We start from the raw sequence: 19575 nt of genomic DNA on the forward strand, positions 1-19575 counted from the left end.
TGTGTGTGTGTGTGTGTGTGTGTGTGTGTGTGTGTGTGTGTGTGTGTGTGTGTGTCTATATATACATTATACTATCTATATAATTAATTATACATTATACTGTAGAAGAAAAGTAAAAATTGTACTTTATTTATGGGATGTATATACACGCAAAGACATTACATGTTATGAATATATAAACATTCTGTATTAACACTGGTAGTAGCACTGATTAATTAACTGAATTGTATGTCTCTGAAGAGTCTCTGTGTACCCCAACCCTGCATAGAAGCCTGTAGACGGAAACATCTTTGTGTACTCCAACCCTGCATAGAAGCCTGTAGACGGAAACATCTTTGTGTACTCCAACCCTGCATAGAAGCCTGTAGACGGAAACATCTTTGTGTACTCCAACCCTGCATAGAAGCCTGTAGACGGACACATCTTTGTGTACTCCAACCCTGCATAGAAGCCTGTAGACGGAAACATCTTTGTGTACTCCAACCCTGCATAGAAGCCTGTAGACGGAAACATCTTCGTGTACTCCAACCCTGCATAGAAGCCTGTAGACGGAAACATCTTTGTGTACTCCAACCCTGCATAGAAGCCTGTAGACGGAAACATCTTTGTGTACTCCAACCCTGCATAGAAGCCTGTAGACGGAAACATCTTTGTGTACTCCAACCCTGCATAGAAGCCTGTAGACGGAAACATCTTTGTTTACTCCAACCCTGCATAGAAGCCTGTAGACGGAAACATCTTTGTGTACTCCAACCCTGCATAGAAGCCTGTAGACGGAAACATCTTTGTGTACTCCAACCCTGCATAGAAGCCTGTAGACGGAAACATCTTTGTGTACTCCAACCCTGCATAGAAGCCTGTAGACGGAAACATCTTTGTGTACTCCAACCCTGCATAGAAGCCTGTAGACGGAAACATCTTTGTGTACTCCAACCCTGCATAGAAGCCTGTAGACGGAAACATCTTTGTGTACTCCAACCCTGCATAGAAGCCTGTAGACGGAAACACCTTTTGTACTCCAACCCTGCATAGAAGCCTGTAGACGGAAACATCTTTGTGTACTCCAACCCTGCATAGAAGCCTGTAGACGGAAACATCTTCGTGTGCTCCAACCCTGCATAGAAGCCTGTAGACGGAAACATCTTCGTGTGCATAAATGGAATCCTAAATGTCTACTTCGTTGCAGAAACCGTTCCAGATAGTTATACTCCCTGTCAATTCTTTCAAAATGTACATACATTTCATACATGATATATTAGGCCGTGGGCTAGGTATGACCATCGAGCACCTTTAAATGAGTGTCCTTCATTTAAATTACATCCTCATCTTCACTACAGACAAGAACATTGAACATTTCCTGGGACATTAGTTAGAGGGTGTTTCTTTCACTTCACCCAATGTATCTGGAGGAGGGTGCAGAAAGAAGGTCTGGTGATGGACTATAAGGAAGATAAGGAGGTGAAGAAGCTGGTGAGAAGAGCTGCTGCCCTCCCTCTAGTACCTTGTGACAAAGTGGATGATGTGTGGCTTGATGCCATTGCTGACTCTCCTGCTTGCCCTAAAGTGACTGCCTTCAATGACTACGTGACAACCAGTTGGGTTCAAGGAGGGGCCTTCATGCCAGAGATTTGGAACCATTTCGAAAACCAAGGCCACCGTACCAACAATCACCTGGAAGGGTGGCACAACAAGATAAAGAAACTTGCCAAGAAGTGCCACCCGAACATCTACGAGGTAGTGAAGCTATTTCAGCGAGAGCAGTCACTCAAAGAGGTTGCAGTCCTGAGACTCTCTCACCAGTGGTCAGAACCTTCACGAAGAAAGCAGTACAAGGCAATCGATGCACGTATTGCGTCCCTCAAGATCCAGCTCCTGAACCAACACCTGAGTGAGATGGAATATGCTGACCACGTGGGCGACCTCCTTCATCTGCAGTAATGACATTAAATCCATTGTGATATTCATATGCTATTCATATTCAACAATGTAAAGTTTTGATGAATATGATATCCTTGTTGAATAAAAAATGAGAAAACAAGACTTGTTTTGTTATATACGGTAACCTGTTAGAATCACAAAGCATGTTTTGACAGCATAGCCGCGAGAGCCACATTATACACTCACGCAACCATAACCATTGCCGCGAGAGCCACATCAATTTGGGCTATCTATTTTCGAAATGTGGCTTTGCCGGCCTGTAAACGTTCTAAAGAATCTGAAACTCAACTTGAAATGGCAAAATTTGTCAAAATATCAAGCCTGCGTCCAAGAAATTTATTTGTATATTTGCTGAAATAAATAACATTTACTTATGATCAGGGTTTTTTGCACAGCTTTATGGTTGCCATCTTGAATATGTTACACATAGGTCCATTTCATTCAATGTTCTGAAATCGACTCGAGCATTATACTTTGAACCTCTTATATGCATACAAAAGTGAGTGATATCAGAGTTGTCAAGAAGTATTCTGTATGATTGTCCACAGGTAGATCAATAATCAGCCTACATCAAATTATGGTGCTTATATATGGTTTCCTATGGTATATAACACATCAAGGTCGGTGAATAACACACAAGATGACAAGCCAAATCCTGAGCATACATCCAAGCGTTGTTCCGATGTAGCTAAGCCGAGAATGCAATATTGGGTATCCTACTCTGATATTATAAGAGCAAATTTGTTCCAAATTGTGCAAAAGATTTTCACCTGGTAACATCACATTTTAAGAAGTACTTCAAGAGATGTACTGGAACATGTGCTAGAAGGTTTTAGTGGAATCAGGCACACGTGCCCAGAACATATACCGGATTGAGGTTTCTGCGAGTAGAATTTGGTTTTGTCGGGATATATGACGTTCGATTTGCCATGGGTTTGTCCATATTCACTCAATACCAATTATTGATACCTCATTGGAGAGGTACTTATGTATGGCTCCCAGTGGTATATCACACTTGAAGATCAGTGGATCACTAGTGAGATGACAACCCAAAGCGTAATCAAACCCCCAAGTGATATACGGCAAAACCGGGCGAAAACGCGATATAGGGTACCATACTTTGAAAGGCTGTAACAACAAGTTCGTCCCAACTTTTTTCTTGTTAACATTCAAAATCATGTTCAGTATATTTATGGGCTTTAAAAAAAATTAGTGGGGTTTGGATGTGTGAGTGTGTGTGTGTGTGTGTAGGGGGGGGGGGGGGGGGGGGGCTATATTGACATGGTCCCAGCTGGCAAACAAGATCTCTAAGAGCTTACTGTTTCGACATAACTTCATATATTCACCTGACGTAACAACTTATTTTTGCAATCAACTGCGACATCACTGATTTTCAGTGATCCATTCAAATATTTTTACTGCTATTGTTAACGTTTACGCCAAATTGAATTAGTTTCTATCGAACATCGAAATTGGTTATTCTTTAGCATTGATGTTTCATATTTCTATGGTTGTTTACGACATGAGTATTGATTGATATAAACATCTGGTGTTACATAATATAAAATATTATTTGCGTGCCAGAAAGAGTCTGGGTTTTCTTTTGTCATGGGTATTTGATATTGACCGGGCCACACCTTTCATTCAGATGTAAGCTAATGTGTTATAAGTTATAAGAGTTATTCAGGAAAATCTATAGTTAGAATTTGTTACCCGAACAGACTAAATGTTTATATTTTAGGTGTTTTAACACACAAAAAATGTTAAACAAACACAAGTTTGTGTTTACCGTTATACTTGTCCATGTAGCCGTCGTATACATGTAAAATATTTCAATGTTGTGTACAGTCATGTATGAATTAAATGCAATATTGAATAAGGAACGTGTTCATAAGGCGAGACATTTCACAACAATATACTATATAAGGTTTTGAAGATCTTCTTTGGTTGACTACAAAATACAGTTTTTACACGTGCACATACCCTAGCTACATCATAAATAATATATATTTCATATTATATTGTTACCTTTAAATACCCACATCGAAAATCAATCAACATCCGACAAATTTTTGTAGTTATAATTATAAATCTACTCAATAGAATCCAAATGGAGCCCAGAACAATGCTTGATTTCAGGACCAGAACTGAGGCCATCTAGACTTGTCAAATCATTCTTGACTTGGAGTCCGTTTCAAATTTATTCTCTAGGATCTGGGATACAGATAGACTAACACTTAGTCAATTAAAATATTTCTTTAAAATAAAGTTATTCTTTATTCGAAGGAACCTCTCCTCTTCTTTTGTTTTGGAATCAAGCAAACTAGACTTGGTCAGTTCGATCTAGACTTGCCTAGGGTTTTAATAACAAAAAAAATCACTAAAAATATATAGTCCCCAGTCATGGCGCAGGACAAGGGGACCGACTACGGTGTGTAAGTATCGCATGGAGAACTGACGGAATTCTGCTTGGGTCAGCCTGGACCAGTGTAATCGGATATGTTGCTGAGTCTCGAGTTTGGACTGTTGGCATAATAGAACAAGCTTGGGCACAGAGGTGCAATAAAGATTAAAGCATTACCAACCAACAATTCGTCTGTTTTAAAACAATATGCGTTATTGTGATTTAATAATCATAATAATGCTACGCTACACAATGGCGACACGAAATTGTACCCGCATCACATATATGAATATTACTTTCTTGTTCTCGAGGTACATTGATCACGTTCAGGTTGCAACATGTATCTAAATAGTAATTTTGTAGGTTTAGAAATATACACTTCCGACATTTCTAGTTTTAATCTTCTTTAGGAAAGAGAAGCTGTGACAGTAGTGACTGGTATCTGATGGATGCAAACAGGCGTGGAGGCACTGTCTCAGATGGCTCGATTTGCTTAGCCCTAAATATTTAGACGGCAAACAGCGCTTGGCTTGCAAGACCGTCTCACAGTGCCGGGACCATATCATTTCCCCTTCCGCCCAGCCCTTACTGTAATGGTATAGCCCTATATGAAGTAATTCTAGATTTCCCACCGTTTGAGGGTTGAAATGTCCATCTCACTAGGGCTCCTTTTTGAATTAAATGAATTTGCTTGTTTCTTTCAAAATAATATATTTTCAGAGACTAAGTGTTAATCCAGTCCATGTGTGAAACCAATATGGCTGGATATAGCTAAACGTGGGAGTAACCAGATTGCTCACACACGCATGAAATTTACTTTTTGCACGATCACAGTCATCTGCGATCAGTATATATATAAAGGTATCTATATTAGCATCCTAATGGCCCTAATCATGCTAATGGTGGGTGGGGCATGAAAAATGGCAGTTCTATTTATTTTTAATTTTATAGATTGTCAAATGATTTTAATATTAATCGTAATCTTTTTTATTCAAGTCCATGAACAAATGTTACTTAATGTTACTTAGTACTCCAACCTCTAAATGCCTATCAAAGAAATGTTACATGTAAACTGAGGGCCAAAAGAAACGTTACCAACATTAACTGATTTGCCACTTTGAAACAAAGATGCCAACCTGTTCAAAAACAGTAAAGAACACATCTCACGAATACAGCCTTCATGTTCTCTGTCGTTCTTTGCGCGTGCTTTGCGGATTTTGGGACATATTGGTGTTTTTCAGCAATTTTTAAAAACATTCTTTCCCAACTTATCGTGCAATTTTCGGGTATAAATTACGCACGGATCTGTTCCCTATCATTGGTTGCGATGATTAACACAAACGAACATGCCAAGACTGACCGCTGTCCAGAAGGAGAGAGCCATAGGTATGCTGCAGATAAGAGCGACACAGGGAGAGGTTGCCATTAACATGAACTGCTCCAAGATGACCATTACCAGACTGGTCGCACGTCTCCGACAGAGTGGCAGACCAAAGGTCACGACCCCGCAGGATGACCGCTTTTTACGGGTACTTCATCTGAGGAACCGATTTCTTACTGTGACGTCATCAGCTGCCAACAGCTTAGGACATGTGGTCAGCAGACAAACAGTGACCAGACGACTACGACATTATGGTCTCCGGGCTTATCGCCCTTTGAAGGGCATGACCTTGACCCGTCAACATCGACGTGCCAGATTGACGTGGTGCAGGCAAACTCAGCGATGGCAACAAAGGGAATGGCGGCGAGTGCTGTTTAGTGACGAGAGCAGGTTCCAACTCTTCAAACCTGATGGTTTGACGCGAGTTTATCGACGACGTGGTGAACGTACGGCTCCTTGTTGTGTCCAGGAGGTGGAACCTTACGGGGGCGGAAGTGTGATGGTGATGGTGTGATGGGGCGGCATTTGCGGGGACGAGAAGACGGAACTTGTCAGCATCAAAGGCAATCTGACAGCACAACGCTACATTGGCAATATCTTACGGCCAGTGGTCCTTCTTTTCATCCAGCGTCAACAACGGACGATGTTCCAACAAGATAACGCCACACCCCACAAAGTCCGTATTACTAGAGACTTCCTCAACGCCAACAACGTGACTGTCCTGCTGTGGCCAGCTCGATCACTAGATCTGTCAACCATAGAACATCTCTGGGACCAGCTGGGGCGTCGTCTTCGGAAACGTCAACATCCTCCCTTCACGAGACAAGCGTTGATCGTTGCCCTCCGTGAGGAATGGAATCGGATACCAGCAGTCGATGTGAGGACGCTTGTCTACTCAGTTCGACGCCGCATTCGAAGATGCATTGCCGCTCATGGAGGTCATATCCCGTATTGAACGGTCTGGGCCGTCGTCACCTTAAAGTTGTAACCAGTGTTGTTGATCGAATACTGGATGAATGACCCCTTGTCAAGAAATGTCCCTGTTGGAGGTCAAGGACTTTGTTGTTGAATTAGTAAATTCGCGTTTTACTGTTCTGAATGATGAATTTCTACAATACAATAGTTATTGCTGCTTCAAATTGTGTTGGTCATATTTTATCCTAGAAATATCGTTGGTAACGTTTCTTTTGGCCGTCAGTTTATTTGATGGGGGTTGGGTGCATGAAAAAAGTTACATTAACTTGGGTGTCAGTTTGTAAGGTTAAAAGGGAATTACATCCGATAGTGGAATGCGTAATTAATATTGGGAGTGACAAAATGTACATATCCTTTGCTCACGTGGGCGTTTCCCCACCGGACTGTTTATTTTGGTAGTTTATGATTACCGGTTTTAAAATATAATAAAGGTTTAGCTACAAAATCAGAATGAAGTAAACATTTCTCCAAGTCTGGAGAGTGTTAAATAATCCTCTGTCCAAACTGACTTCAGTATGTAGAAACGGACAATGTCCGTCCATCACTTTTCAGGTACTTACTCTATACACCATTCAATATTTCATTGAACTTTATATAGACTTTAATAGTCAGTTAAGTCCCATGCCTCGGGAAGATGGGGGTATGTAGACAGTACGAGGGGTGTGTTGTTATCCTGGGTGGTGTTTTCAACCTGCGAAGGGTGGGGGGTTGGGGGGTGGGATGGGTGTTCAACCTGCGAGGCGGGGGGTGGGGGGTGGGTGGGGGGTGGGGGACGTTATGATCCTGAGGGGAGAGATTTGGTCCTAAGATGGAATCACTTTGGAGTGACTTGATCCCTGGGAGTGACCTGACCCTCCTACACCGGCATGTATTGAAAACGCGGCGTCTAATAGAGGAAATACGGCATATATATTTTCATGAAATGCAGAAAGGTTACACAGTTATGCACGGACTACGCTAGCACGTCATGTTCGACGTAACACATCTGTTGTGGGATTACATGTACTTTGGGTTTAATTTCTATCCAGTAGTCTCACTTAAGCCCACACAGTGAGTGTTAGGCATCTACAATAATTGTCGCAACAATGTTATAGAAAGAAAACTGTCAGTCGCATTGACATGTCCGATAATTTTAAGTTTTGGATAATTTTAAAATTTGCCATTTCTAATGGGACATGCCGGAGCCTTACCCTACCTCATTGTACCATGTCGTCAGTTGGTGATGAGAACACTCCGTGGTCTAGTGATAGAGCGTCTGCCGGGAGAGCGGAAGGTCGTGGGTTCGATCACCAGCCGCGTCATTTTACTAGACGTTAAAAGGTGGTACTTGTTGTTACCCTGCCTGGCGCTCGGCATTAAGGGGATGAAAGAGGACTGGTCGGTTCGGGGTCAGTATACTGTGTCTAAGTGGGGTGTTCGTGTAAAACTGCGGCTATGTATCTCAGTGAGCCGGCACTATAAAATCGGCATTAGTCCGGACGAGTGTAAACGGACACACACACACACACACACACACACACACACACACAAGCGCGCGCGCGCGCGTCGCTATATATTCTTGAACGCGACGTCAAGCCCCATTTCATCTCCCTTGGTGATGAGAATCTGTATTTTGTTCAATAATTCAAGTCTTGAAAATTTGAAATCGACATTAACAGTGGTAAAATGGGTAACCACATACTCGTCCTTCAAAGGTTTCGATTATATATATCTTCTATTTAATAATGATTTAAATACGCATTGCTATGGATTTGTAACAAACTTTTGATTAAATAAAAATTACTTATTTAAATTTTGTGATTATTTCATACTTATATTTTCTATTGTTTTCATATACGAGTCAATATTCTTACATATTATATAACAAGCAATGCTTCCTGGTTTTTTTCGTGTGTGTGTGTGTGTGTAACCGTAGCATATTAGCCTATTTAATTTCATCGGATTATGGATTGACTATTGATTCAAGTGCGTCTCTTAATCCTAATGATTGGGCGTTACTTTCATCGGCCATATTGGCTTCTGCTTTATTGAAACTATAAAGCGTGACGAGTGTCTGTCTCTCATGCCTCTCCGGGGGCGGTGGGGTAACCTGGTGGTTAAAGCGTTGGCTCATCACGCCGAAGACCCGGGTTCAATTCCCCACGTGGGTACAATGTGTGAAGCCCATTTTCCGATGTCTCTTGTAATATTGCCGGAATATTACTAAAAGCGGCGAAAAACCATACTCAGTTAGTCAGTTATAAATATGTCAGTGGACTGAAGCACACCAAAGTGTGAAAGATGACTCTTCAAACACAGGTCGACCGCCTCCGTGGTCTAGTGGTAGAGCGTCCGCCCGGATAGCGGAAGGTCTGGGTTCGATCCCCGGCCGCGTCATACCAAAAGACGTTAAAAGATGGTACTTGTTGTTACCCTGTCTGGCGCTCGGCAATAAAGGGCTAAAACAAGTACTGGTCTGCTCGGAGTCAGTATACTGTGTCTGAGTGGGGTATTCATGTTAAACAGCGGCATGGTATCTCAGTGAGCTAGCACTATAAATCGGCATCAGTCCGGACTAGTACAAGCCACAATCAGCCACAAACACACGTGCATGCACGTCGCTATATAAGTGCAATAATCTTGTACTCAACGTTAAACCCAATTTCACCTCACCTTCAAACACAGGTCAGTACTGATATGTCAGATTTAAGCATAACAAGAAGCTAGACATACCAGGCTAAAAACTTTCTGATATCCCCTCGCATCCTGAACAACAAACACGCACGCATCCTGAACAACAAACACGTTTAAATGTATAAGAATAGTATTTATTAAACAAGCCATATTTGTACAAAATATGATTACGTTTCTGTTGACAAATATAAAACTGATCTTACTAACCTTATTCTCACGATATAATACCCCTGATGGGAATTGTGACCATGGTAACATCCATATACTTCAACTTTACACAAAACAAAGGAGCATGCAAAGGATGATGATAAAATCAGTAGCAAAATGGAAACTTTGATTAAGCAAAAAATTCTTAAGGCAATGTTTCTGGACGGTTTGTCTTTAATCACAAGTGAAGTCATCGTCTGTCACAAATTGTTGTTGCCATTACATTATACATTTGTTTGCTTGTTGTTTTAAGCCACACTCAGCAATATTCCAGCTGCATGACGGCGGTCTGTAAATAATCAAGTCTTGACCAGACAATCCAGTGATTGAAATCATGAGCATCAATCCACGCAATTGGGATACCATGACATGCATCAAGCAAGTCAGCGAGAATTACCACCCGATACCGTTAGTCGCCTCTTAAGACAAGCATAGTCGCCTTTTATGGCAAGAATGGGTTGGTGAAGGCCTATATCCATTTTGGCTGACAAAGCACAGCACCAACACTGTTGTGTTTATGCTTATCACTCTCTTTCAACTTGATATTATGTTCCGTTACCATGAGTGAGTGAGTATGGTTTTACGCCTCTTTTAGCAATATTCCAGCAATATCAAGATGGGGAACACCAGAAATGGGCTTCATGCACGGCACCCACGAGGGGAATCGAACCCGGGCTTTGGCGTGACAAACGAATGCCTTAGCCACAAGGCTAACCCAGTGCCCCTTATACCAGTATGCATTAATTAGGCACTTCAAACAGTCACGAATGTATAAGGCCTCAACTGTGGATGCATAACTGTCAATACAAAAATAATACAACACAGAATAAACAACCAACGGCATGATGCATTAAGTACCCCTCATCCGTCTTCAGGTTGCTATGGAAGTGAATGAGTCCATCTTTTTTCTAAAATAATCAAAGGAGAAATATTTTACCACAGAACATATACTACTCAAAAGAAGTTAAAGAACACCCGATTCTTTCATATTACTATAGTTAATCTGTCTTGGCATGTGAGATTAACTATTGTAATATGAAAGAATTGGGTGTTCTTTAACTTCTTTTGATTAGTATATATACATCATTGCTCAAAGCATTTAAGGACTCTTTTTTAGGCCTCTAAAAATGCCATTACACAAGGTGAAAGGTTGTAAACATGTTTCAAATATGTAAACAAACACGCTATACCCAACACTACTACCGGGTACTTGTATATGATGCGGGTTGATATCAAACACTTCTATTGTATTGGGAGGCTTGGCTGTTTATGTCTTTATGTTTGTTTCTGGTAGATCTGGCAAAATGAAGCAAAAACAGTCCTCTATTTATATATTCACAAATCGCATCTTCTCCAATATACTCTAAATTATTGTTATGTGTCCATAATCTGTGTTTCAGATGGAGTAGAAATCAATGGATATTTTACAAATCCCAACAATTCAAGATCGTTTAAAATACTAACAAGTGTATTGTACAGTGCTGGCGACTGAAAACTAGCAAGTGAACACACTCTTCTCCAACAGAAGTTAATACTACCAGTACTTGTTCATGTATAGATAGTATATTACCTATATTTTACACATACCCGGTACTTAGCATTTATTATTTCCCACTGACCCCTATAACATGTATAATGTCTTGCCAAATGGATAAATAATCCAGATCCACAACTTTCATGTGATCACTTTGATCTTACCAGTATAGTATAAATATTAAAAATAAAAAAATGTTTATCCTCAGCGACATAAAACAATAATTTGTTCCATTGAACATTCTTTTTTAAGGCACATCGACAATTTTTCAATTTTTCTCTTTTCTAAAAAGATTGGATAAATTATAAGTGATAAAATCACTTTAAGATAAGGTAGAAGTGCCCCTTGTGCTGTTTCCTGTCCTACATATGATGCCACATTAATCTTCATGAACAACACTTTGCAACATCATCAACCAGGTAACATGTTCGGACATTTTACAAGAAATCGAGATGAAATTTAACAAAATCGTAACACTTATATCGCCGGTATTTAGTGATCATAGTCATACAGCTATCTTGATTTCATTGTTCGAGATAAAATTATCAATTGATACAACCACTGAACTAGTCTATAAGTTGATAAAACCACATCATCACCTTGCAGCCCTGTTCACTATGTCACAGGTCACACTTGACTGCCTCCTAGGTAAACTAGTGCTGGTGACACACACCTTGTCACCCTGTCATGTCGTTATAACAATACCATCTAGCTCATAAATGCAACACCTGTCTACAGGCTGTCTATTGGCATGCAATAAAACAAAACCTAGAATTTCATCCATACTTTCTTCTAAGGCGATGGTCACGATATGGCTGAAATATTGCCGATGTGACGTTAAATTTTAACTCACTTACTTCTTAAGGTGTATGAATCAAGAATCAAACACATTTCCGTTCTACATTCTGACACAAAAAGACAGTCACACATCAAATTCCCAGTCACTGGGGTAAATGGCTAAATAAATAAACAATGTGATGTCATGATTTGCAGGTCTTAGATGTTAACCACTTTGGTGAAACACACAAGTAGGGGTATAGTTGTATACTCCCCAGGAAGCTGAGAATGAAAATTGAGTGCACACTGATCCATTGACCAGGGTAATAATAATGTAGACAATGAGAATTCACTTGAGTGGAATTTTGGCACATCTTAAATGGTCTCCTTCTTCTTGTTCTTGTTCTTGTTCTTCTTCGTCTTCTTGTTCTTCTTACTATTATTATGCTCACAATTCAAAAATCATAATCAGGGCGAATCTGGGATTTGAAGCCACAATCCTAGGATTCTGGCATGCCTAAGGGACACAACTCTGCAAAGTGAAATGGGGTCCTCAAAGCAACTGTGCCACATGTGACCCCTCATAGCAGAGATGTCAGTCAATTATCTGTAGTGTTAGATAGTGACACAAAACAAACTGTGTTCACCCAACCACCTACTCATATTCAAGCTGCCTGAAGAAGCTAAGATGGGTTACCTTCACAGGTATGTCCTGCAGCTCAACCTGCCGGTGTTGTCATAGATGGTCATCACTGGGTGAGGTGTACAGGTATCATGCTCAATAAGTCAGATAAATATAAAACGAAAATACTCAACATAAGGCTGTGAAAAAATTAAAGTCTTGGTTCTCAGGCACTGCCCACATCATCATTAAGCCCGCCATGTTTTCGTTTATATTTCCATTTTCAAAAATAAAAAATCTTTAATTATTCAACGTCTCGAACACACAACACTGGCAGTGAAATGCTACTATACTTAAGAAGAACATGATTCACCGAAATTATTGTAAACAAAATTTGGTTACATACTAGCTTGAACAACCCAAAAATAAAACGCCTGCCCACACTATACTTTAAAAGCCATTGCCTGAGAACCAATTCTTTTATTTTTTAAGCCTTAAGCTTCAAGCTGTATCATCACTAGTATTTCTCAGGTAATTACTTTTCCAAATGTAACGTTTGTAAGTCATTAACAGTGCCAAATATCATCTTTGTGCTTGAAAGTGAATAACCTTCCACATTGTCCAACTCCACCTTGAAAACAGTTTGGATGAAAGCCTGGGGTATATTTATTGTCACCCTGATAAGCTATGTACAGCACAACAGCAAATAACTATCTACACATATACAATAACAAAAACAAAGATATATACACAACCATTTTGGTATTATCACAGATAAATAATAACATAGAACCAATTGAAACACAGTGTGGAAGATCATATGGCAGCAAATTACCTAGTTTTGCACACCTTGACAACATGCAATATCTTAGGAATTAATTAATCTGAGAAAATAATGCTCCCTTTAATAAATAGTATGCACAGATTGTTTGATTCTGTGATTAAATAAACAAGCTTCACAATCATTACTTCCAGGAGGAATAGGTTAACAGTAATATAGTGAGTGAGTGAGTGAGTTGGGTTTAATGCCGCTTTGAACAGTATTCCAGTTATATCCAGTGTCAGTTTAATGTGGGACGAAAATGATGTACGGCTCAAATATTTACCACTTTGGTGAAACCCACAAGCACAGGGATGGTACTGACAAACCTCGAGTAACAGAGCGAACCATGATTTGAACCCACAATCACAGGCTTCTGGAAAGCTCAATGATGCAAGAGAATTGCTAACAGTCATATAAGGGCATATCCTTTCCTGCAATTATGACTCCTATGCAATTTTGAAAAAAAACACAGAAATTTAAACATTGTACAGTTTAGTCAAGGTTTTTACATGTCAGCTGTTTTAATCTCAGATAAATATTATCTCACATCAGCTGCATGATAAGTGAACATCTGCCCAAACTGACAGAACTTTGAAATGTGGTGGACTTCATCTCAGTATTTCATAGCCCTGCTGACAACAAACACTATAGGGCCTCCGTAACATTTCACATTGGTATGTCTAACATACTGGAGAAACACACACATCTCTCATGCAACTTTGTTTTGCGTCATCATGGTCATACTGTCTTAAGCCACAGATTCATCCATGCGGACTCTCCGTCGTGCTTTCGGTGGCCGAGAATCGGACCCTGTGTCGGAATCTCCCGTCGTACTGCTTCTTGGTTTACTGCAAATAGGCATGCTTTGAGTTACACAACAGAATATATCTTACAATTGTATCAATTGATTAAAAACATAATAATTCCTAAAATATATTTGAGAACAATAATGAATATTTTCTGAGGTAAGGACAGATTTTTCTAAAACTGGGTTTGTGAATCCACAGACTCAAAGAAATTGAAATGTAAAAAAATATAAATGAAAAGCAGGTTTTTTTAGTCTAACCAGATATACGTCAAATGTTTAAAAAAAACAACATTTACTGTCGCTACCAAAATAGATAAATTACTCCAAATACTACAATTAAAACCTGTTGAAAACGCCTACCCCTCTTTTTTCTCCTACTTACTGAGGATATAAGATAAGATAATGCTTTATTATCTGGTGGGAAATTTGGTTTACAGCGTATGAAATACATACAAAATATATTATTATTTAAGAGACAGAAGAAACATATATGTACATGTATCACACAGAGGTGAAGAACCACTTGCAGTGAAGTTAAGCTACAGACGTCAAGTGGGAGGACATTAAACATATACAACATTACTATTCAAAAATTAAAAAGTATATTTTAAATTGGATAATCTTTCTGTTTCCCCAACCTACTGACCTGCAATTTTAGGACCAAAACCCACAGACCAACCCCCCTCCCCCCTCTCCCAATGTCAGGCCTAAACGTACGCTTAATACAAAATTCCGATAATAATCAAATGCGCAAAGATGAAAGATGACAATTATGAAAGACAGCTGAAACAAGGCATTTACTTGTGGCATGACCAATGACCATGTTGTAGGGAGTACTTCAGTGGACTTCTGTAATAATTCAGGTGAGAGTGACGTAGTATTGAGTTACCTGTGCCTTGGTGTGTTTTCAGTATCGGACTCGTCTGTGGCCGAAAAGAACCTCAGGTCACCATCTCTTGTCTTGACTGCTGTGACCTTGGGAAACAGATGACAGTAGCAGTGAGTTGTGTTCAGGATCAGTGTTTCAGGCATATCACAGTGTGTCAAGTCAGTGTTAGTCTGTCTTACAGACCCTGATACAAATATATATCAAATACTGCCCATGCAAGTCTATAATGTTTGGCAAGTCTAGATCACTGCAGTATCAATATCTGAAAATGAAGAGAGTCACTGGGCTCCTTTTTATTATATTTTTATTAAGATAATTGAACAACTGTTTTTATATGTACGATATGTTCATTTCAGAGACTAGATGTTAGTCTAAGTCAGTGTGTGAAAGGCTAGGTCATAGTTGGCCTGTCTCAGGCAAGATGTAGGTGTTGTAAGGATGAATATCCGGAATACAAATCTGGAAGCCGTGGCTGTGATAAGATTGGCATACAGATGCTGGACCGGGGATATTAAGTCTACTACCAGTCTACAAACAGGCCATCTGAATGAATGAGTTGGGTCTAGCGCTGCTTAGAACAATATTTCAGCTATATGACACTGATGTGGTGGGAAAGCCCAAAGTGATACAAGTCTTGGATGTTCAACCTCTTGGTGAAACCCATGGGCATGGGAAAGGTGCTGAGATGCCTGGAAACAATCAGGAACTGGAACTGTTCTGGAACTCGAATACACATTCATAGGATTGTGGCACGTCAAATGGATGCAATTCTGCACAGCAAATGAAAACAAACATAAAATACAGATATTTCCAGAATGATAGCTGTAAAAGATTGCTACCTCTTTTTTCTTTCCATTTCTCTCCTTCCTCCCAGCTGACACCTCCTCCAACTCCTCACCTTCATACGCATCTGGAGTGACACAAAAGGAGTTTTAAAAGTCATCATGATCAACAGATATTGACCAGACAAGCATGTTTATTTCAGATGGTTTTATTTCAAAGTGTTGATTTTTTTGGATAGGAATACAAATACAAATGTCTTGATTTTTTTGCCCCGAAGCGAGTGAGTGAGATTTTTACACCGTTTTTAGCAATATTGCAGCAATATGACACCACTAGTCTATTGTGTCCCAGAATCCCCGCAAGATTCATCAAGGAATGCCCTATGATGCATAGATAGAAACTAGTAGTAACCCCTCCCCAAACCCCAAAAGTCTCCCGTCCACCTTACAGAGAAAACTGTACAGAGAATAATGTGAGACTGTAGTAGCCACCCACCTTCTGAGATGACGTAGTTGGCGGGGAAGTATCCCTGGGAGCCATCGGGTAGCTCCCCCATCCACCAGTTCTCACTGTCCTTGTACAGCACCACAATCATGTCGCCCTTGTAGATGGTCAGCTCGTCCGAGCGCTGGGCTCGGTAGTCGTACATAGCCACTACCTGAAACATCAAGAGCGAGCCAGTTTGGTTTAACACTGCTTTCAACAGTATTTCTGTTATTCATGGCGTGTCAGTTTTATATGGGAGGAAAGCTCGAAGTGATGTCAGTATGGATGTTTACTACTTTGGTGAAACCCACGAGCATGAATATGTTGCTAACCAGGGATCCCGAAATCGGTCCAATTGTGACTGCAAAATGTCCAATTTGAAATAGTGCTAACTGGACAATTCAGTCAACATCAATCACCGCAGACAAACTGACCTACATCCCAATAGGCTGAAATTGTATATATTAGATCTATGTATCTATTGAGTGTTGTATGCCATAAATGATGATTTACCATTTAAATTGTATTTCCTGCTCTCAAAGGTACTGTTTGGTATGCAGAGATGTGTATTTTCTTGTAAACTAAGCTGGAAATAGCAATCAGCTGTGCACACGTTCTCGCAACAATCTACCAGCACAGACAAAAAGTACCCAATGATACACCTTCAAAGAATTTTGATGCAATGGTCGGAACAGACGCTATCTGAAATTATTATTTAATCAGGAATAATATATTCAAATATTATGTTATTTTAGTTGCGGCTTACAATAACCGTAACACTTTGGTACAGTTGATTGCTATTGCAGGATATTTTTACGTATAGACCAATTTGACCAGTCACCGTAGGGACTTCCTGCGCGACATGTATTTGGATTGCATAAACATAATGTTGACATATAATAGTCACATTGCCACAAATATGACTTTTAACGAGTCAAAGTATGGCATTTATGATATATGTATCCATTCTATGGCAATTAAAGTTCATTTCAAGGCATCAATAGAGGTAATCTGACCGCGTTTGCTGAAAATAACGGTGAGTTGTGCAAACCACCGATCACTTCACACACGATTTTGCTCAAATTAATGTAAAATGAAATTTTGAATAAAATTGATAAAATATATTACAAAAATAAGTCCAGATATACTTTATATATTTTATAACCAGATAGTATAATGGGACTGTATATTTCATAATCTTCCTGTGAATACAATACTCTGGTAATCCAAGCACTGACATTACCTGGAACAGTAACCCCAGTTTAACTAACAGGTGCACCTGTTCCAAAGATCGTGCTGGATATACTCACCCTGTGTTGTAGACTGATCTTGCCAGGGGCCGACTGGAAGGAGAAGGAAGCCTTGCCCTGGGACTGGAACACACAAGGGGGGATGAACAAACACCAATATCAGTCTGTGACAAATCCCTGGCTGTTGACAAACCCCAAACTTGTCATTTAGCATCTTCCCAAGGCATGGGAGTTAACTGACTATAAAAGTCCAGTTTCCACCCTTGCAAAACTAGGCCAGAATTTCTAGGTTCAATTGTAGCCCTACCAGTGGCTATTAGGAGTTATGTCCCTTTCATGTCTCTCCTATTGACCAATCAGATTCCACCTCTCATATCACTTGCATTTGCTTCAAACAAAATGGTGGATTCGAACACACAAACTTTGTATCGGTAGCCCAGTGAGCGAAGGCTACAGAGGCACAGATAAATCATGATTTTAAGAATGCTGTTCCAAATACCATAGGCCAGCAACAGATATTTGACCCCCGTTTCCTAAGGTTCATAGAAAGTATGTTTGAAACATAAAAATGTTGATAAATGTTGTTTTAAGTTTCTTTTCGGTTTATAAGTAAGATAAAACACTTCTCCTCGGGTTTTTATGATATTAAAAACCCTTATCCTTGGAACAAAACCTCGGGGATAACATCCCTCAGCTTTATCCTGCAGATGCAGGTTTTAAACATCATAAAAATTGTAGAATTTTCCTATTCGGAATATTCTATAAGTAATACGTTACCACTGTTATACCGAGGCTGTTGTCTCCCACAACTGCTGCTATAGCGAAATCTACCACAGAGATCTCAATTACCTCATGCAGCACGTGCGTAGCCACCTAGCTGCCATGTGACACCCTTCACTCTTGTCTCCTGCGAGAGCAAGTGCTCGGGGGACGGACGGGCGGGCAGCAGCCCAGTGGTAACGTATTACTTATAGAATATTCCGAATAGGAAAATTCTACAAATTACATTAAGTAATACGTTACCACTGTTATACCGAGGCTGACTACCACAGTAGGCGGTGGGGAGCACCTACAACCCGAATCCTGACTGCTAGCGTTCCTTCCGACCAGCGGAAGTAAACACGAAGGCGGAAGCACTCGATGCGCATGCACCTAGCTAGGCGTTACCCTATAGGAATACCAAAGCACTGTCATGCGCATACCGTAAGGCTCAATCGTCATTGCCAAAACGATTGGTGACTCCAAACGGCCCCACTGGATAGGTATTTCATCGCCGCAGCGGATGAGAACACTGTATCCGCGTGAGCTAAATCTTAGATCAGGTTAAACAGTCGAAAAGAGGGAAATTAATTTCCTTCAGACCGTATATCCCAGAGCAAGCCTACTGAAAGTATGCATTAGGCGCGTGACCTAATTCCAGTATTCGTAAGCATGTATCGCAAGGTTGGAATACACGACAGACAATTAAATGCATAATTGTCAAAATACAAATAAGGACAAAACACACAAAAAGCCGCCTCACCTGTGGTGTGAGTGCGCTGGTTTGCAGGACCCCCACTCCTGTACCCACGGCGTGGGAACATTGGAGACGACCCAGATTGACCACCGTGCAAGGACTGACGACTGCGGAGTTTGAAATTGCGCTGGACACACCCCCTAGATGACCGCTTGTGCCGCGATCAGCGGCCCAAGACGGTGCACCCCCTCCACGTCTTCATCAGAAACCTTTCTGAGGTAATGATTGGCAAAAACCGAGTCAGAATGCCAGTAACAACCTCGTAATATTCTGTGAACAGAGATATTCGAGTGTAGGGCAAATGTTGCCGCTAGCGCCCTGATCCCGTGCGGGTTTGACCCCGCTACCGGTAACCCCCGAGACCGGTACGCCAGATTGATGACAGAACGAAGCCACAATGCAATCGAGTTGCGAGTTATGTCAACCGTGCGATTAGGGTTACACGATATGAACAGACGGTCACGCCCTTGTCTACGTTCATTCGAAGCCTTAAGATAATACTTAAGGGC

General features: G+C 40.5%; 1 protein-coding gene across 1 annotated transcript in view; it reads right to left on the minus strand.

Annotated features, from left to right (window-relative positions):
• Positions 1 to 9483: 9483 nt before the first annotated feature.
• Positions 9484 to 19575, minus strand: part of LOC124147918 (jouberin-like) — a 58512-nt gene continuing 48420 nt past the window's right edge. Inside the window, exons 28-32 of the mRNA XM_046518768.2 lie at positions 17611 to 17673; positions 16310 to 16472; positions 15871 to 15941; positions 15032 to 15117; positions 9484 to 14182 (exon numbers count right to left, since the gene is read on the minus strand). Coding sequence (XP_046374724.2) covers positions 14083 to 14182; positions 15032 to 15117; positions 15871 to 15941; positions 16310 to 16472; positions 17611 to 17673 — 483 coding nt within the window. The 3' untranslated portion in view covers positions 9484 to 14082. The remainder of the gene's footprint in view (positions 14183 to 15031; positions 15118 to 15870; positions 15942 to 16309; positions 16473 to 17610; positions 17674 to 19575) is intronic.

The sequence above is a fragment of the Haliotis rufescens genome, unplaced genomic scaffold (assembly GCF_023055435.1).
Source record: "Haliotis rufescens isolate VD_foot unplaced genomic scaffold, xgHalRufe1.0.p SCAF_2, whole genome shotgun sequence".
Lineage (NCBI taxonomy): Eukaryota > Metazoa > Mollusca > Gastropoda > Lepetellida > Haliotidae > Haliotis > Haliotis rufescens.